The sequence below is a fragment of the Culex quinquefasciatus genome, chromosome 1, assembly GCF_015732765.1.
Source record: "Culex quinquefasciatus strain JHB chromosome 1, VPISU_Cqui_1.0_pri_paternal, whole genome shotgun sequence".
NCBI classification, from domain to species: Eukaryota; Metazoa; Arthropoda; class Insecta; order Diptera; family Culicidae; genus Culex; species Culex quinquefasciatus.
This window is the reverse complement of record NC_051861.1, coordinates 37,606,486-37,627,381: the sequence shown is the minus strand read 5'-3', so window position 1 is coordinate 37,627,381 and position 20,896 is coordinate 37,606,486. Positions and strand designations below refer to the sequence as shown.

Sequence of the window (20,896 nt, the reverse complement as noted above, 5' to 3'; positions counted from 1 at the left end):
TGTTTTAGAAATCTCAACTGTTTACTCAAACTCTAAACAAATGCTTTTTATTAGAACCATTCGTTGATGCGCAGATGAATTTTTGTACAATTTTTATTTTCTAGAAAAAAAAACAAACTCCGTACCAATAAAGCGATTTAGTACTGTTATTGTAAGAACTTTATTTTCCCCGAACTAAAAGTGCCTTTTAATGCCCAGAACTCGGCAAACAGAGGTTGCGGTTTCGAGCAACCAGCAAAAAAAAACAGCCTCACCGAATTTAAATCGACCCCCTCGGGCAGATCTGGTTCCGCGGCAAACCAGGTGAGGAGACCGACCAGCTGGGCGAGATCCTTCAGGCATGAAATTTACCCCCTTCAGCTTGGTTGAGACGCGGCTGCTCGAAAAGAAAAGGAAGGGCACCAGCAGTGTCTTCTTCCTCGCCGCGGTGCAGGTAACGTTGAAGTTCGTCGAAGGTGAAATATTTACCTAAAACAGATGGACGCATCTTTTGTTGGAAGTTCTGCGGAGAAACGGTTGGAAGAGTCGGGCGGGGATGGGTTTGGGATTAGGGAGTTTTAGGATGGTCAAGGGCGGAAATTTGGTTCTCAAGGAAGTTCGATCGCGATTTGTGTCAAAACAAAGTCATGAACATTCTTGAACGACACCAATACATGCTTACTTTCGACGCGTCGTCGATTGACAGCTGCGCGAAGAAAGTATTGCGCGTTCGCAAAAATGTTTTTGCTCTTATAATCTCCAGTAAAAAACTTCTTTTTATTTTTTTGCGACCATGATTGAGCAAAACCTTCAAACAAGAAAAATCTTTCAACTATTTAACACGAAGAATCTGTTTAAAGCAACGGGTATGTCCAGAGGGCGGAGCACTCTAACCTGGTCCACGCACAGTGGCCAAGATTCCCCCTTTTTTCCAATGATGGTCGTGAATCTTCTCGCAAATCTCGTTGCAAGGAAATTTTTGTTTGTTTTGTGTCTGCTTGCATGTGCTCGTAAAGAAGGCCTCAAATATCAACCTGGCTCGGATTTCTGGAGAGACATGGAGTCTTGCTCTTTTTTTTTACTTTTTCGAATGGTTACTTGGAAAAGGGGTTTCTTTAAGGTTGGACGGCTGCAGCGATGAGTAATTAGTGGCAATTAAATGGACGATGTGCTGGCAGGATGGAGGCAAATTAGACTTGTGTTTAATATTTATATCTAGAAATCAGTTTGAACAAGATTATTTTTAATTGCATGATTTTGAAAAGTTAATTTTTATGAACAAAAAAACGAAATTGACTTTATAGCTGTCGGCCACAATTGCTAGTACCAACTACTAGTGCCTTCCCTACGACTTCACCGTCATGGGCTCCAAAATAAGTACGGCACGGAGCGACGGCGCCGGATACCCATATTAAGACTTGGAATTTTAGTGCGCCCGCTGCGGTTCGAACCAGCAACATCTGGATTGTGAGTCCAGTGCGCGGTCCGATTGATCCACACGGGCGGGACCATGATCAACGGTACAAAAAACACGTTCGAAAACCTTTTCTGAGTATTTATTTAAATGTTAATAAAATTGATTGACGAAACAACATTTTCAATGCATCAACTATGGCCCTCTTGGAAAAAGTTGTCAAGTAGGACATCTTCATGCCATTTCAATAACAAATACTATTAAAATAACAGAAAGTGTTATGGAATCTTCTTAAAAAATCCATTTTTGTATAACAGTTTGATAACAGATTATATTATCATACCAAAATTTTTTATTGGTCTGATATTGGTTGAAAGCCAAAACCACATTTTTAACAAAAAATAATAACAAAGATTTGTTCGAAGGATAACTTAAAATGTTGTTAGTCTGTTATTTCAATAATAATCAAATAACAAAAAAATCTTGACGGCGAATAACAAATCTTGTTATAAATAACATAAAAAAAATATTGGTCTAGTATTTTTAATATCAAAAAAATTTATTCCCAAGTTATTTCCGTCTGCTCGGGATGGTAAATTTTTCAAAATTGATTAAAAAATCCATTTTAAACCCATTGTTCTACTCTTTGTGATCGAACAAAGGTTCACAGTACTCAGAAAAATAAACTTTATCGTTATGAACAATAATATCATCAATTTTATGACCCAATTGAAAATAACAAATATCACCACCATTATGCTTTCCAATTTGAATCTGGTTCAAACTTTATTCGCACTTGCCCTTCATTCATCATTGCATCACTGCACGGTTCAAACTTTCACGCAACATTTGACGCAATATTGTGTGCAGCTTGCAAGGTGAAATTTTGAGGTTCGTTTCCAATTGTGTTTCGATAGTAGGGTACGTTATCCATTAGTGGACTTCATTCCAATAGTGGACCCTCTGAAGGGTTTTGATGCAAAATTCAATAAAATCACAATTTGAAGCGTGTTGTTGTCAACAAATCTTTTATTTGGCATGTTCAGCATTATTTTAAAGATTGTTGACTGACATTGAATTGTTCTTTTCACCAAAATAAGTGTTTTGAGTTCGACATCTGAAATCGGCTATGGCCACTAACATTTCACAACAAAACTTCATTTATATTTTATGATTGAATTAACTATCTAATCATTTTTTGACTGATTATTTGACTTCGAAATAAGCAAAAATTAGGGGTCAATATAGGACAACGAAAATCCAAACTTTTCCAAAAGTGGACCTCTGTTAATTTAACCTTCAAAAATGAAAAAAACTGTGTTTTTAATCAAAAGTTTCTCTTAAACATACAATAAATGCTTGTTGTTATCAACCTAAACGCATATTTTTTCAATTATGAGTTAAAATATAACTGTTTTCATGTTAAAAGTACCAAAAATGCTGAAGCCGTAAGAATTTATAATTAATCAAAACTATAGTTCATTGTACTTGACTGAAGCATCATAATTGCAGTTTGAAATGATATTTCATAATAATAAATCAAAAACAAATCATTTTATTTCAAATAAACATGCGTGGTTTTATCAGCAACTGTAAACAAATCTATTGTTTGATTTCGGTCAACCATTTATGTAATCAATATGGAAAATTTGCATCAAAATTACTTTTTTTAATTATTTTTATGTTTACAGTGGTTTTTGAAACGTTTTCTCTAATCTTTTTCGGAATTAAATTTTATTAAATGTCTGTTAGATTTTTGTTGTTGTTTAAAGCCAAATTTGTTAACAAAATATATTTGTTTATGATGAAAAGTGAGCAAAATCCATATTTTTTTCATTATATCTATCATTAGACCTACACCATGCATCAAAACATCAAATATCGGTTAAATTTGGTATAAAAATAACAGGTTTGCCTATAGACCCGGGTCCACTATAGGAAAAAGGGGTCAATAACAGGCTAAAAAAAACTTTTTTTCAAATGGCTATTTTTCTGCTCAAAAACAAATAACTGATGAAACAAATAGTTAAAATTGTTCAAAAGTCTTCAGATTTCATTGTTTTGTACAAAAGATTATGAAAAAGTGCTTAAAATATTGAAAATTTGTGAAAAATGTGCTCTACTAGGGGGTCCACTAATGGTTAAAAAATCACAGATCTCATCGGAAATTATGAGTTATGTTTTGGACATAGAAAAAACGTTACTCAATCCACCTTAAGATGGTGCCTTGCTCACATTAAAAAAGTATCGAGAAATTAAAAGTGAGAGTGTGTGCGTGCAACATGGAGTTAAACTTTTCGAAGTTCCATGGAAAACTTCACAGAAAGTTTAACTCCATGTTGCAGATTTGACAGCTTGATAGCTCGGAAGTAGAGTAAATATACCCATTTTTATTACTCTAAGCCGTTCGACCAATTCTCATCACTTTTGCCGTTTTCCGCTATTAAATCAATATTTTCAGATGTATCAACAATTTTGTAATCTAAAAAATCTTTGAATCCTCATTCCACTTGCCAATGAAGCGTTACTTCAAGTTACATAGTAGTGCTGCTACATGACAGCGTAACGTGCGTCAAAAAGAGATAAATAGATAACAACGTTTTCCACCCTTATCCAATTTGACAGTCAAAGCCCCGTTCGGAGGCACATAATCCAACGTTCCGTTACTCATCAACACAAAGACGACCCGTTATCATCTCATTCAGAACTGAATTTTGGTCCACCACGCGTGAAAACCCCCCTCTCGAAACACATGCGCTCTCTCATCACTCTCACTCTCTTTCTTATCATCCTCTGATGTTGTCCTTTCTCACCGTTTTAAAACGCTCTCTCCTTCTTAGAGTGTGGAAATAAATACATACCATCACACGCAGGGTGAAGCTGTGTGTTTAGGTGGAGGAAAATGGGCCTTTCCTTTGATGAGCCGCTCCCAATAATGAGAGAGCGTAAGTGTGATTGTGTTTGGCGCTCACTCGTTCACGACTCACAGTGGCGATAAGGGATCGTAGAGTAGGATGTGGGGAAATTGCAGAGAGCCTGCGGACGTACCATTCACCTTCAAGGGTGTTTCTTTGTTGTTTTACAGTGCCATTCAAATTTATTCAAATTGTTCTTTATTTTGATGACAGACTACACAGTAAAAACGATACTTTATCCACCTTTAGGTGGTTGGTGCCTTCCTCACATTCATAAAGTCAATACATTCAGTAAAAATAGCAACATTCCATTAACATGTTTAACACATCAATTTTATTACTGATTTCTTTTGATAGGGTTCGCAGACCTTCAATTTTTCTGGCTCATCGGCAAGGTCTGATAAAAAAAACCTATCTAACGAAAGTTCACATGGAAGATTCAGACAATATTTTTATCACAATATCTCAGATCCGGCCTCCAGAAAGTATACAAATAACACATAAGTGCCAATAACTTTTGATAGGGTTGTCAGATCCTTGATGTTTTAGGTTCATTTGAAAGGTCTTTCAATTATCTAACTAACGATGGGTCGCATGATGGACCCGGACATCAATTTTACTGAAATATCTGAGATCCGGCCTCCAAAAAGTGTATAAATAACACTTAAGTGCTAATAACTTTTGATAGGGTTGTCAGATCTTCAATGTTTTGGGCTCATTGGAAAGGTCTTTTTAATAACTTTCTGAAAATGTATAACATGATAGGGTTTCTTGCAAAAACCACCCTTTTTACAATCTTCCGGACATACGCCAAAATCGTTTTTTTAGCATAACTTTTGAAGTACTTAACTAAACTTGCTGATTTTTAATAGAGACCTATGAGGCCCCAAGACGGATCGAATGAGATTAATACGGTCAAAATCCGTTCATCCAGTCCAGAGATTATCGAGTGACATTTTTTTTGTCCACTTACACACATCCACACAGACATTTGCTCAGAACATGATTCTGAGTTGATATGTATACCTGAAGGTGGGTCTTAGAGGTCGAATCAAGAAGTTCATTTTTCGAGTGATTTTATAGCCTTTCCTCAGTAAGGTGAGGAAGGCAAAAATCATGGTTATATTAGATCTGGGAAGGGGTACATCTTAAATGTCAGAAAAAATGTGTTATTTTACATCTGAAAATGTGTAATTTTACCACTTTTCTGGTGTAATGTCACTTGTCTAAATTGAGGTAAAATTTCTATCAAAAGTTTTGCAAAATTAGTTGTTAAAATAGTGAAAATCAGCAAATTTAATGGAATTAGGAGCGAGTGCTTGACCTGCCAAACATACGAGAATTTCCCCTAATATTCAACCTTCCGAAATTACACCTTCCAAATTTACACAACTTTTTACTGGGTAGTACAGTCCAAACTCGATTATCCGAAGGCCTTGGCAAAATTTCACTTCGAATAATCGAAACTTCGGATAGTCGAACCGCGAAAAACAAAATTGTTTTATTTTTGATTGTTCAGCTTAGGTATGACCCCTAAAGTACACCGAAGTAATTAAGAATGTTTAAATCCAAGATGGCGGCCAAAATAGCGCTGAGAACCACCCCCAGAAGCAGCTACTCTAGCGTACGAACCTCCCAAACCGGAAGGGAACGCTGGATTGGTCGTTGAAACCGCTCCGCCGCCAGCTGCCGCAGCGTTCGAGCTCGAAGTCTTCGGAGTTAGGCGGGACGCTGGCGCTTTCTTCAGCTTGTCCTGCTTCTCGAGATACTTTTTTCCGCGCGGCACAGCCACGGAAATTCGCCGTGTGGTTTCCACCACAGTTCGCGCACTTGACGCGCGCTTTGTGCTGCGGATCGTTTTCCCCTAGCTGGTCTTTCCGCGGAAGACTGCATCTTTCGGTGGAGTGGGTCTCACCGCACTTTACGCACCGGGGAGGGAGATAGAAGTTTCTTGGACCGTGCCCGAACCTTTCTGACAGCGGTGCTCCATCAGCCGGATTGTTCGTGTAGAAACGCCACGTCAAAAAGCAGAGTTCGGAAACTCACTCACGGGTTACTCAACCATGAGGAAAAACTTAGTTACCTGCGAGTAAATTACTCAACACTCTCGGTGAGTGTGAGGGCTTTGCTCATTTACTCACAAAGAGGGCTATGAGGGCTCACGAGGGCTACTTTCGAAAACAAATTTCGAGATGTCAAACTCTACATTGGTGAATTTCTTGCTTACTCAACAACGGAAAAGTAGTCCTGATGGTACAGGCGCAGTGCTATCAATTGGAAGTTTTTTTATCACAGTGGTTCAAATCCTGATTTTTATCTGTTTTTTTTTCTGCGAGTTTTGTCCTACCGACGGATAGGTCGGAGGTTGTTTAGACTAGGAATGCATCTGCGGGTGGATTTTAACATCTTTACCAGCAGTGGATGGCCGTGTTGCTAAGGTAAGTGGCCACTCCCGGTCGTCGACAGTTGTATAAATGTGTTATGCTGCAGAATCGGGACATCCCGAAGAAGTTGCAGTAGCCGCCGGTGGCTTTGGCTTGGAGGTTCACTGATAATTTAACAAAGCCAATCCAGTGCTTTGGGCAGCTTTAGGCTAGGGCCACCGGCATCCGCTGAGGCTCCACTGGCGTGTCCTGGTTCTTAGGCAAGACATATTGGTAGAACTGACAGCGACCGGGAATGGCCACAGTTGCACAGCTGTCGAAGGGAGTGACCATTACCCACAACAACACGGCCATCTTCTTTTGGTATGGCTGCCAACATCCACCCGCAGAAGCTGCCCCCGTCTGCGGCCTCCGATTTATCCCGCGGTAGGTCAATCCACAACAGATTTCGACCGGTCGCCCATCTTAAAATTATGAAAATAATTGCCCATCAGCCAGCCGCTGGACTTCGACAATCCAAGGTTTCCTTTTCAGCAATGAAAAAAATATACCAGACAGGCAACAAAAAAAAAAAAGTTTATGCCTAATTAATACCAACACAAAACGTATTTATAGACATTGACGCTACCTCGAATGTACAACCGATTGATAAAGACGTTTGATTTTGGATTGATATGTTCATTGATTCTATAAATAACAAACTGTTGGAAACGGCCTACTCACGCCCTCATTTTACTCAAATATGAGTAAATTTACTCAGCCCTCACACTCACGGTGAGTAACGAGAGTGTTTGCTGTGAGGAAGCCTACTCGATTTGTGAGTGTGAGTGGTTTTCCGAACTCTGTCAAAAAGTGACCAACCAACGGAGGTTAAGTGTACCATAGTTCTCGGTATTGTTTTGGCAGTTCGAAGCTTGCGAATCATATCAAAAAATGGAGAATGGGCTGTTTTGGACCATGTCTGTACACGAACGAGACCAACATTTTTCGAAAGATCTCGTTAAAGCTCATCTGAGGACTCCCTGGAGCTAAGACTGATGGGTCTAACGCCGTAACAAGCAAAAGGTCAGTGATTTTCGATCACTGATCATACCGGATAGCTTCAGTGTGTACAGTAGACTAAATACTTTGTTGATAGAGTTCAGACCGTTCAGACCGGCTGTAAAAAGTACTCTCTGGAGTGCTCCGAAATATCCTAACATAACAGCAGAGTAGTCCACCAAATCACTGACCTCTTGCTTGTTACAGCATATATTCTACCATCAGACTAATCGGGGCGTTACATTTCTCAGAGGGTATGGTTTTTCTCCTTTACCACGGATCTACCAAAAATCTGTTTAACAATAAGGCTTTCTAGTCAGAAATTTACCAACACATTCATAGTATGTTTACATTACAGCTGGAGGTTTGTTTGTATTAGGTTTGTATTTTGTATTAGGTTGTATCTCTTTCCAGCAAAAGTTTTTTTTGTCAGGCGACTTCTAGCTGTTTTTTTTACTGACCGATATGTCAGCCAACATACTTCGCTGGGCTGTGACAGCTCGAGCTTAGCTAAGAAAAAAAAAACAGCTCGAGCTCGATCATTGTTTGCATCACCTCTTGGCTCCGACAGCTTCGAGAGAGTAGACGTGTGTGACGTGCGCGCTAAAGGCATCGTGCCTCGAGTTGTTTGACGGATGGAGGTGGAAGAGACCTCCGAGACGGATGATTTCCAACTCATCCCCGGAAATCGGAAGCGGAAGAAGACCCCTGAGATCACCGGAGCTGTCGTCGGAGAAGGAAAAGTGGAGCAGAATGTGCTCAATAACAACAAGTTCAGCCCGCTAGCGGAAAACGAAAACAACAACAATGCCAGCCCAGCAGGAGGAGGAGACGCCCCGGCGGTTTCACTATCCGGCCAGTCGGCAGGTAAACAAAAGCAACCACCTTTGGTAGTGAAGCTTCTCTGTCAAAGATTTTGACAAGTTGCAAGAGCTCCTCAAGAAGAAGAAAGTGGAATTCTACTCACACGCTCGGCGGAGCGAACGAAATCATCGGGTAGTTCTTCGTGGTTTGCCTGATGAACTGAAACCGGACGAGGTCAAATACCTGCTGAAGAGGGATCTCAAGCTGGACGCGCTGGAGGTGCATGTCATCAAGTGGAAGGAAAAGTCCACCGTGGATGAAACTCCGTACATTGTGGTCTTCCCCAAGGGATACACCAATCTGAAGAAGCTCTCTGCAGTGAAAGATGTGGCAAGCACTATCATCCGGTGGGAGGCCTACCGGAACAAGCGGCCGAACGTGACTCAGTGCAGAAACTGTTTGCAGCTGGGCCATGGGACCAGAAAATGCCACCTCAAGGGGAGGTGCAACAACTGTGGGGGTCCCCACAAGACGGACGAGTGAAAAGTCCAAGAAGCCGAGCCGAAGCGGTGTGCCAACTGCTCTAAGGCCCACGAAGCCACGGACCGCAGCTGCCCCAAGCGTGCGGACTTCATCCGGAGGCGCCAGCAGGCGTCGAAACCAAAACCGCCGGAAAAGAAGGCGGAGAAGCAGAGTCCAGCAGTTCCGGCGTTCACGCCGGCGGAGTTCCCTCCGCTGCCGGGCGCAGTTCCGGTTGGAAAATCGAAGGATCGCCCTCGACCCGCAGGAAGCAGCCAAGGTGGCTCTCGAGACGGTGGAGCCACGGAGAAGGAAGTCGGGGAGGTGCTCTACAGTTCGACTGAGCTGTGGGGCATTTTCTCCGAATTCATCGGCAGGTTCAAGACCTGCAAGACCCGCTTGGACCAAGTAACCCTCGTCAGTTACATGATCTCCAAGTATGGATTGTAAGGAGGTTTATTTTACTACACTAAAACCCCCGATTACGCTCAGGCGTTACGCTTTTTGTTAGGTTGATTTCTCGAAAACAGTGAAATGTTTCTACATTCTTTTGAAATCAATTTGTAGATCTGCACAAGACGTATAAATTGCTTTAAAAAGATTGCAAAAAGGTTGCGTCGTTTCAGAGAAATCGACGAAATACAAAGCGTAACGCCTGAGCGTAATCGGGGGTTTTAGTGTATTATTATATATTAGATTTTAAGCCGATCCTCAGTCCCAACCTGGTCGTAGCACCTGAAAGGACCTAATAAAAATAAGTTATGATTAAAAAAAAAAATTTTGCATCAGGACACTGTGACGTGAAGTGTGTCATTTTTGGGTTAAATTATATTTTTTTCAGTGGGCCTAGAAAGCCTTATGGGGCTTAGATTGGAATGTAAACACGAGGAGTCTGCAACCTTTTATTTACTATTCAATCACAATACCTTTCCACCCCAAAAAGGACCATCCTGCCCAACTCAAAACAGAGATTTTCCTCACCAAAACTTGCGCGAGCCCGTCTCAGAAGGGGTGGGTGGAGGCGACATTTTCTCACCCACTTTCTCTCCCTCTCACCGTTACGAGGCGTTACGCCGTGTTTGCCGAAGGTCCTCGCAAGTGTATATCCCAAGCAGAGACCGTGGCACGGCACGGCTGGCCAAGTCAGAATTGCAGTTCCAGCAGTGGAGAGCACAAGTCGTCGTCGCCCCGTCGTCGCGCGGATCCGCGAGCCAGAAGCCAGAAGATTTTTGGTGCGTGCGTGCGTGCGTGTGTGTGTGCGCCGCGCGTGTGTGGACTCCGAAGGTTGGAGCAGGACTGTGGTTCCCCGCGGAGGACGTTTCGGATACGGGTTCCACCCGGTGCTGTCGGATTTTTTTTTGGATTAAGTGCAGACGGCGCGCGGAGAGGGGAGAAGAAGAAGGACGGTTTGGGGACCTCGCCACGAAGATAACACGGTTCCGGATCACGTTACGGATTCCTTTTTTTTTGTCGTCGGAAAACAATCGATTTGGGGTTGGAAAAAATTCCAGCCCCAAGGTGGTGGTGGTGAAGGAAAATCGGAAAATCTGTTGGAGGTCCAGCGATGATGGGCGGCGGTTGTTACTAAAGTGTGTGTGTGCGTGCGCGCGTGTGTGTCTGTGTTTACGGAGTTCCGGAGATCCAGCGGAAGCCGTTGATTTTGGGTAAGGACCCAGAATCCGGAATCCCTCTGCGGTTGAAACGGAGAAGCTTTTTCACGAGATATTTGGGCTGAACGAATCTTTTCCTCCAAAAAGTGTTCAACATGTAAGTGTGTGTGTGTATTTTGGGTGTAAAACCCAGAGGAAAATCGCATTTTTTTTCAAAACAGGAAGACGCCCCAAAATCACCGTCAACGAATTCTCGTGAAAAAATCCCCGTCAAAAAGTGTCTTTTCCACAATTCATCAAAAAAGAGAAAGAAAAAAAAGTTAAAGAATCCCTTCAAAAAGTTTCATAATACAGGCAGATTTTCGCATCAAAAGAAAATCTCATCTCCAAGAAATCCAAAAGAAGGCGTGAACCGTGTACGAGCGAGACGGAAGAGGGTGGCCGGATTTGGGCCACTTTTGCCAGATCGGGAGAGAGAAACCAACAGCGAGAGCGAGAGATAGAGAGAGAGAGCGCGTGTGTGACACACGCACACTACGTTACGGCGTTACGCGAGGTGAGAGAGATTTGCACGCGTGAGCGAGAGAATTGTGTTGAGAGATGACAGATCGCAGCCTCCCCTCTCACAAGGATCGGTTTTCCACCCTTTCCGAGGGGAGAAAATGGAAATTCTGCTTGGGTTTTCCAGCGTAATAAATTTATCAAGAAACCAATTTTAAAAAATTGAACAAAAGCAAAAAAACTTTTGATTCTAATATTAAATTTGAATTATTTAACCTCAAAACACACACACAAAGAAAAACTCAGCAAAACTACAATCAAAAACGGCGAGACAGCTGCTCCCTTTTTGTGCGGTTGTGTTTGTGTTTTCCCAACATCGTAATCACACCGAAACTTGTGGGGAGGGATGTCTGTGTGTCGACGTTGGACACAAGGACAGAGGGACATTAAGCATTGCGACAATGGGGTGTTGTCAATATTGAACGTGGTGTGGTGTGGACTGGCGAATTTTGTGCGATGGAATTTCGCCCTGCCTGCCTGCCGAATATTTGCACACAATTGTCGTACAGTTGGCAAATTTTGCGCGAACAATTAACAAAGTGTATTGCGTTTTACGATTGTTTTGAAATTTACTTCAATAAACATGATTTTACCGCAGAATTTTTAAGGCTTTACTGGAATAAGCCTTTTCAAATTGATGTATAAGAGTATATTAAATTTGACTGTTCAACGTCCATTGCTGCGTTGGAATTTACGGGTGTACTGAGCTTAATTTAATGTAGGCACTTTTGGTCAAGCATCCCAAGCCAGTATTTTGAATTTAAATTTTGTATGTGGGGTAGAGTAGTCATCGATGTGAGACACTTTGAGTTTTTAACTTTCAGTGATTTTTGTATTTTTATAATAATCTTTTTGTTACATTTTCTATCTATAAAAGTGTTTTAGTATTGACCAAAAAATGAGATCGATCTTACGTAACAGGCAAAGTTATTCAACTGTCTCGTTGTAAACGCACTTGGCAGGAACAATGAGACACTCTACGAAACTCAATACTTTTCTAGTAAAACACAATGTTTTGGAATGTTTCATTGCAGGTAACTTGCCTTCAGAGCCATTTTCATAAATTGATATTAATTTTCAATCATGAGTTTTGATTTTATAATTGCAATTGGAGACCAAAATATGGTTAAATTCAGAAACACAGTTATTTATGTTCTATTTTTCAATTGAAAATTCATTTCAGGAGTTTAGTTGGCTGAATATTTTCTCAGATTTCATAAAACCGATAATGATAGCAGGTTTTTTTTCAATTTATTTTTCAGATAAATGCACAGAAGTAAATGCTCAATCATGATAAACTCAGCTATAAATTGTTAGCTAATTTTATTTTTCTAAGCCTGCATAATTTGATCTGATCTAGTATTAATTTTATTGTGTAAGCCAGGGGTGCTCAAAGTTTTTGAATGGCGGGCCAAATTTGCAGCTCACATAAAATTGAGGGCCGTGGGTCTAGTGGCGCAGGGGTAGCGGCTTCGGCTGCCGATCCCGATGATGCTATGAGACGCGGGTTCGATTCCCGCCTTATCCACTGAGCTTCTATCGGATGGTGAAGTAAAACGTCGGTCCCGGTTTCTCCTGTCTCGTCAGAGGCGCTGGAGCAGAAATCCCACGTTAGAGGAAGGCCATGCCCCGGGGGGCGTAGTGCCAATAGTTTAGTTTTTTATAAAATTGTGGGCCAAATGAGAAAAAACATGATCTTTTTTTAAATTTCTATTTATAGAACTGAAAAAACGCTATAAACTGAAGTTTTATTTTAAAATTTTCAGGTATTTTAAAAACATTTTCGTCATTTAAATATTAGGAAACAAAAAAAAAACAATTACACAGTTTTGTACAACAAAGCCTCAATTGGTTCAATTTTATTAAAATCAGAAAATCAAAAAAAAAGTATCAACTTAAATATTATTGTTCAGCACAGAGCGAACGGTGCCGGGATCGAAGGGCTTTCCTTGCTACACCTTGTGTAGCACCGGTTAAGCACACGCACACACACACGGTCTATCCACGGTGACCGAGGGCTTGGGTCGCCACAAGCCCTTCTTCGTCCGCAGACCACAAATCTTCAGCGCTGGCCGCTCTTGCCACCTTTCGCCAGGTCGGTCAAGATGCGCCACAATCCCCAAGAGCAAAGCGATTTGCCTCCAAATCGGCTAAGTCCCGATTTCTAGGGCACTTAGCGAATTCACGCGCGATCGAACCGTTCGGACACAGCAAAGAAAAAAGTGTTGCGGGTCAACAAACTTTATTCCGAGAGAGAACGCGGCGTGTAAGGGCACAAACTGGTGTGTACGCGGTGATCGTTTATTCCGAACTGATACTCTAAGTACAATTCTTCTCCCTATAGAGCTTCGAGCTGTACAGCGATCTGCTGTACGATGTGTGTATTGCATGTGTGTGATCGGCTTTAGATCACTTTCAGATCGTGTTGGCACAAATTTACATTTATGTTTAGGTTATTAGGTAGATATTTACAAATTCTAAATTAACTAATTTTAAGTAACCCAATGTTCCCCTTAACCGTACTATTTACAATTCTTAAGTTACATCTTCAACATTCCGGCCACCTTGAAATGTGGCAGCATTTCAACTAAAACTACTTAATTTCTAATCACACTTCCCTACTCTAGCATTTTCCTAATTCAAAATTGCACTGTTTCGTTGGTGCAGCAAACAGGTGTGGGATGCTCCGATGCAGGTGAAGTGCAGCAAGGCTCGTTCAGCCTCAGCGTTTGTCCTCGCCACCGAGAAAGACAGAAAGACCAGGTAGATCAAACTTGCGAGTGTGGGTTATTGGAACCGCAATTACCTGTACACTGCGCAGGTGCGCATCGAGCAAGTTCTCCCAAGTGGGTTGCTCTACCTGGATTTGGTGCGAGTTGTCTCGCTCTGCCTCGACTGCTCATCCTCGCCAAACCGGAAAAAGAAAGACCAGGTAGATCGAACGGGTTGATGTGGATTATTGGAAACATAATTACCTGGACTATGCGCAGGTGCGCATCGAGCAAGATCTCCCACAATGGGTTGCTCTACCTGGACTTTGATGATGATCATTGGCTTGGTGTTGGCAGGAGAGCGATGCGGGCGACAGCACGTACGACTTCCTTGGCCGCTGCTGTCTTCAGGGTCACGACCCGAACGATGCCGTCTTTTCCCGGGTGCAGCTTCACGATTTTTCCGAGGGGCCAGCTTGCAGGCGGAACGTTGTCTTCCTTGATGATGACGACTCTGCCGACCTCGACGGCGACAGGTGGGTTGCAACCTTTCGTCGCACGTGACTGCAGCTGCTGCAGATACTCGGGGTACCAGCGTGCCCAGATTTGCTGGACTCGTTTCTGCGTCAGCTCCCAGTTGTTGAGGCGGTTGTCTGGAATCTCCTTCAGGTCCATTTCCGGAACGGCTTGGAGGTTGCTCCCGACGAGAAAATGTCCCGGGGTCAGGACTTCAGCGTCTGCCGGGTCGTCCGGCATGGGCGTGAGTGGGCGAGAGTTGAGGCACATCTCTATCTGCGCCAGCAGTGTGAGCATGTCCTCGTAGTTGGCACTAGTGGTGCCCATCGTCTTGAGTAGGTGTGTTTTGGCGGATTTGACCGCCGCCTCCCACAGTCCGCCGAAGTGCGGCGCGCGTGGTGGGATGAATTTCCAGCGAATCCCGTTCTCTGCGCACCAGGTGAAAATCTCATTCCGATCGACTTGTTCGACCTTCAGCATCTGGTACACACGGTGCAGTGCATTCGCAGCACCCTTGAAGGCGGTCGCGTTGTCAGAATTCAACTCGACAACCTGTCCTCTGCGGGCGACCAGTCGACGTAGAGCTGCGATGAATGCTGGTGTGGATAAATCGCTCACCAGCTCGATGTGGACCGCCTTGGTCGAAAAGCAAACGAAAATGGCCACGCGTTCACCTCCAGAGAGGTCAGAAATCTCCTCAGCGTAGTGTTCTTGCTGCGCTAGGCGCACCAGCGAGAATTCAGCGTGTTGGAGTTCGTGCGTAGAGAGCGGCGTAACCGATAGAGGGGTTGTTACTTTTCCAACAGTAAGCAGGGCGTACTGTTCAGGTGCATCGCGCCGTTGCACCGAGCGTTCACGAAGCTTGGAAAGAAAGCGCTGGCAGAATGCGATGTCGCGACGGAGCTTAGGAAAGCTCGAGGTCAAGCTGAAAACACGGTTGCTGAAATCAGCCTCGACGGTGGTCATCGCAACGATCGGCACCTTGCGTTCTTCCTTGGTTACAGCTGAAGCGTCTGCGGCTGTCAACACAGTTTTTGGCCAGTAGTCCGGGTTTTGCTTCAGCCAAAGGGGCCCAAACCACCAACACAGACAATCGAGCAGTTCCAGCGGGCTCAGTCCTCGAGAGATGTAGTCGGCGGGATTGTCGACGCCGGGTACGTGTCCCCAGACATGGCGGCTAGTGCACAGCTGGATTTGGGACACCCTATTCGCGACGTACGTCTTCCAACGGCTGGGCAGAGAGTTCAACCAGTGAAGAACCGTAAGCGAATCTGTCCAGAAGAAGACTGGAACGGCATCAGACAGGTTCAGGGCTTTCTTGACTTTCTTGTACAGCTGCGTAGAGAGCCGGCCACCATTTAGCTCCAATTTGTTGATCGAGTCATGGGACGACAGCGACGCGACCTTGGACTTCGAGGACAGCAGACGAGTGGTAACTCCGTTGGCGGCCGCAGCTCGGACGTAACAGCAGGCGCCGTAAGCCTTTTCCGACGCGTCGGAGAAAAAATGCAACTGGATAGTGGCGCCAGGCGTAGAGACGAACCGCGGAACCTTGACCTGGCTGAGCATGTGCAGCAGCATGTGGAACTCCTTCCATTCCAGCTGGATCTTGAGTGGGAGCGGGGTGTCCCACGCGCAGGCTTCTCCTTTGTGTTTGAGCGCCCACAAGCGCTGCATAAACAGCTTCGCCTTCAATGTTGTTGGACCAACCAGTCCAAACGGGTCCCAAATCTGTGCGATGTAAGACATCACTTTGCGCTTTGAGAGCACCGACGCAGGGGGTGGTAGTTGGACCCGGAAACAGAGGGTGTCTGTCTGTGGGTCCCAAACGATGCCGAGTGTGGTTACAGTTTGACCATCTTGCAGGTCGTAAACCGGCAGAAGTGCAAGATCCTCGGGTGGAATGTCTCGTAGCACTTCAGGGGCGTTAGACGCCCACTTCTTGAGCGGAAAACCAGCAGCAGCAAGCATCGTAGATATCTCGCGGCGCAGTTTGATCGCCGTTTCCACGTCCGGCGCACCAGAGATCAAGTCGTCGACGTAGAAATCTCGTGCAACAGCTTCAGCAGCGTCCGGGTGGAGTTCTTTGTTGTCTTGCGCGATCTGAGCGAGCGTTCTGGTTGCCAGAAAGGGAGCGCTTGCCGTGCCGTAGGTGACCGTCCGCAATTCGTAGGTCGAGATGGGATCCGTCGGGTTGAATCGCCAAACAATCCGCTGCAGAGGCCGATCGTCAGGATGCACGAGCACTTGACGGTACATCTTTTCGACGTCCGCCACCAGTGCGACCGCTTGAAACCGGAACTTCAGCAGCGTCGACAGCAGGTCCGGTTGAACGACCAGTCCAACGAGCATCTTTTCATTCACCGAGTAGCCGGACGACGTCTTGCACGACGCGTCGAAGACGACCCTGACCTTCGTCGTTGTGCTTGATTGTTTGAAGACAGGGTGGTGCGGCAAGTAGCAGTGTGGCCTCCGGTAGTCCACAGGTCCGTCCACCAACTCCATGTGGCCCAGCGACAGATACTCGTGCATAAACTTGTGGTAGGCCTCCTTCGTCGCAGGATCTCGATCCAATCGACGTTCCAGGCCGAGAAAGCGGCGCTCTGCGATGGTCTTGGAATCCCCCAGGACGATTTCAGGGTTATCGGTCAGGGGAAGACGAACCACGTACCTTCCTGTAGCGTTACGGGTGGTCGTCTTGGCGAAGAACTCCTCGCAGCGATTCTCGTCGACAGAGTGAGCGGGGCCTTCCGGGATCGTCTCAACTTCCCAGAATCTCTGGATTGCAGCCTCCAGACGATCGTTCACAGCTGAAAGCTGACAGATGCGGGGATGCAGGTAGTTTCAGCGGATGCGGTGCCAGATACCGCCCAACCAAAGTGCGTTTCAACTACCCATGGAAGACCTGCTCCAAGCGAGATCTTCCGCCCAGTGTGCAGTTCCCAGAACGATTCACTGCCGATCACCAGGTCGATCGGTTCAGGTACGTTGAAGCGTTGATCTGCCAGCACAATATCCGGAAGTTTCCATGTCGACACGTCTATCGGCACGGTTGGCAGCTCTGCAGAAGGCTGCCTCAGGATCAGGAACTCCAGCTTCGTAGAAAACGTTGTGTTCCTGGACTCGATCGCGGCTGTGATTGCGCTGCGAACTCGTTGTGTTGAAACTCCAATCCCAGCTACTGCGACGTCCACCTTGATCGGCCGATTGTAGAGGTTCTTTGCCAGCTGACCCGACATGAAGTTTGACATCGAAGCTGAGTCCAGCAACGCTCGCGCCTTGTGCTTCTTGCCGTGATCGTCAACCACATTCACCACAACCGTCTCCAGCAGAACCGTGTTGTATGCAGTTTGCACTGCCATGCTGACTTGTGGAGTGGTAGAACTTGAGCCTACCGGGGCCGCGTTCGCCGACGCGGTGTTGGACGGTTGATCAATTGTGACGGAAGTCACAGCAGGAGTCGATGAAACCCTCGTCGGAGACGAGACGTGCACAAGTGAATGGTGTTTCTGCTTACAAGTTTGGCACGAGAACTTGGACCCACACTTCCTGGCCGGGTGGCCAGCCGAGAGACAGTTCCAGCACAGCCGTTTCTGCGCAACCAGGTCTCGGCGTTGCTGCACATCCTTCCCAAGAAACACTGGACATCTGCGTAGATGATGGTTCTCCGAACACCCAAGCAAGCACGAACCGTTCGAGCTGGAGGAAGAGGCAGCGTTGGCAACGAACCTCGGCCGAGATTGTTTCGATGAGGAACCGGTCACCTTTGCCGATGCCGACTGCTTGGACTCCGATCCGCTAGCTTCCAAAACGCGTACCCGTTGGTACAAGAACTCGATCATGTCGTCGTACTTAACGTCGGCCTTCTCGCTATTCTTCTCCTCCCACGCTCGCAACGTCGCTTGATCCAACTTGTACGACAGCATGTTTACCAGCGGCGTGTCCCAATGCTGCACAAGTTCGTCCAACTTCTCGAGCGCCTTCACGTGGCGTTGGAAGTCATCAGCCAAGTTGTGGATCGCAGACGCACACTCCTCTGGCACTGCTGGCAAATCGTACAAACCTCTGAACAGCTGTCGCTTCAGGTGACGCTTGTCGTCGTACCGCTTGAGTATCGCTGACCACGTCGTGAAGTAGTTGTCAGCCTTGATATCGACGGATTCGTAAGGCTTCTTGGCTGTCGGTCCCAACGACTGCAGCAGGTACTGCAGCTTGGCTACAGTTGGTATGTCCGAGTTGGCATGGATCATCGACACAAAAGTGTCCCGGAAGGACAACCAGCGTGAGTAGTCTCCGTCGAACTGCGGCAATTCGATCTTCGGGAGACGCAGGTGGAAATTGTGCGAGTGCGAGTGAGACATCGTAGACATCTCCAATGTTTGGTTGAGATCGACAGGTCGCTTGGAGAGCAAAAATCCCTTGATGTCACAGTAGCGCTGCTCGAAGTCGACCCGCTGAGCAATGTTCGCGTCCAGATTGTTCGGCTCATCCAACTTCTCGATGTTGTTCTGCACGTCCAGGAAGTCGTTCTTCAGCTGATCCAGGAATCGAGTCGCACTGACACTTGGCACATGTCCAGCTCGCCGTTGAACTTGCTCACAAACTTCTCGATGTTGTCACGCAGCGCGAGAATCCCCTTGCGCTTGGCCAACCGCTCGGCCAGAACTTTGGTCGCTTCCTTAGGCGGCATCTCGACGGCTTGAACAGCTACCAGCAAAGATGTCTTCTCCCGCGACGATCTCGTTCCAGCAAACGACGCTTACAGGTCAATCACCCGCAGCGCAGGTCAAGCACCTCTTCAACAGCAGCAGCACCACCACAGATACTGCTCAGCAACAGCAGAACGACCTGTAACACTCGCGCGCGACCTGGTATTTCTACCACAACGACACTGGCACGCGTGACCGTAATTCCACGCGCGCGCGCGCACGATACCGCGTACGGTATGTCCCACACACACGACGAACGAGGTGTACCCGTCTTGGTACAACCTCCCAGCGCGATGGCGCCGATCCCGATCCCGATCCGCGGGACAGTAGCTCGGACGGCCGCGTGGCCCGTAATCACCCAATGCGCGCACTTCCCGGTCCGTATGGCCTTCGATCCGGCTCGAAGGACCACTAATGTTCAGCACAGAGCGAACGGTGCCGGGATCGAAGGGCTTTCCTTGCTACACCTTGTGTAGCACCGGTTAAGCACACGCACACACACACGGTCTATCCACGGTGACCGAGGGCTTGGGTCGCCACAAGCCCTTCTTCGTCCGCAGACCACAAATCTTCAGCGCTGGCCGCTCTTGCCACCTTTCGCCAGGTCGGTCAAGATGCGCCACAATCCCCAAGAGCAAAGCGATTTGCCTCCAAATCGGCTAAGTCCCGATTTCTAGGGCACTTAGCGAATTCACGCGCGATCGAACCGTTCGACACAGCAAAGAAAAAAGTGTTGCGGGTCAACAAACTTTATTCCGAGAGAGAACGCGGCGTGTAAGGGCACAAACTGGTGTGTACGCGGTGATCGTTTATTCCGAACTGATACTCTAAGTACAATTCTTCTCCCTATAGAGCTTCGAGCTGTACAGCGATCTGCTGTACGATGTGTGTATTGCATGTGTGTGATCGGCTTTAGATCACTTTCAGATCGTGTTGGCACAAATTTACATTTATGTTTAGGTTATTAGGTAGATATTTACAAATTCTAAATTAACTAATTTTAAGTAACCCAATGTTCCCCTTAACCGTACTATTTACAATTCTTAAGTTACATCTTCAACAATTATTAATCTGCTTTTCATTGCAACTTTCGTACCTCAACAATCGTGATTTCACAAATATCTTGAAATTTCTAAGGTTGTATTTAAATTGATCTTTTAAATATTTTTTAGAAGGGGTGACACAAACTTTGTTAAAGTGTGTAATTTATTTTTAAATCATGAGCAATCTAAATAATAAATTGCTGCTTAAGAAAAAAATATTTCCCAAAATTCAATAAAGTTTTCATAAATTTCATTCTGCCTCAATCAGAAGTAAGGTACTCAAATTCGTAATCCCACACGTTATGAGTTCAAATCACGAGGTGGAAGGATCTAAGTGCAAAATAAGTTTTACAGGTCCTTGCTTTGATCAAATTCAAGAGTTCTATAACTCACTCCCAAAAATATTTGACATAATTTACTCTTTTTGATCACATTTAAACGTGTTACGATAGATAGTTACGGTAAGATAGATTTTTAACACAATATTTGTTTCATATAATCGGGTTCGAAGTATGGTTCTCCCATACTTTGATCCCGATTATACAATAAGTTTTATATTCACAAAATCTTAAAATTTTCACAAAAAAGTCATAAAAATCAAGGTTATTTTTTAGGAATCATAAAATAATTTAAAGATGCGTCAAAGAGCCATTTTACATGATCATTCAAAATGGCTCCACGGGCCACAAA

At 45.1% G+C, this 20,896-nt stretch overlaps 2 protein-coding genes across 9 annotated transcripts in view; one reads left to right on the top strand and one right to left on the bottom strand.

The window, feature by feature from the left end:
- The first annotated feature begins 10,196 nt into the window (after window positions 1–10,196).
- LOC6035079 (tolloid-like protein 2) overlaps window positions 10,197–20,896 on the top strand; it is a 331,983-nt gene continuing 321,283 nt past the window's right edge. For 7 of the 8 annotated variants that reach the window (XR_005277617.1, XR_005277619.1, XM_038256540.1 and 4 more), the window contains exon 1: window positions 10,197–10,720. The gene's annotated coding sequence lies outside the window, so the exon portion shown is untranslated. Of the gene's footprint in view, window positions 10,721–10,806; window positions 10,824–20,896 lie in introns of those variants that run through there. The other variant, XM_038256531.1, reaches the window with a different exon arrangement.
- LOC119769517 lies at window positions 14,275–19,144 on the bottom strand. The gene is made up of 3 exons (XM_038262309.1): window positions 19,013–19,144; window positions 17,349–18,962; window positions 14,275–17,271 (listed from the first exon to the last, which is right to left on the bottom strand). The coding sequence occupies exons 1-3, from the start codon at window positions 19,142–19,144 to the stop codon at window positions 14,275–14,277; spliced, it is 4,743 nt and encodes a 1,580-aa protein (XP_038118237.1).

Coding starts and splice junctions, on each gene's coding strand:
- LOC119769517 (XM_038262309.1), bottom strand. CDS start 19,144: ATGCCGCCTAAGGAAGCGACCAAAGTTCTGGCCGAGCGGTTGGCCAAG. Junction 18,963..19,012: donor TGGACATGTGCCAAGTGTCA/GTGCGACTCGAT, acceptor CTGGACGTGCAG/AACAACATCGAGAAGTTGGA. Junction 17,272..17,348: donor TTGGAGCAGGTCTTCCATGG/GTAGTTGAAACG, acceptor CGCATCTGTCAG/CTTTCAGCTGTGAACGATCG.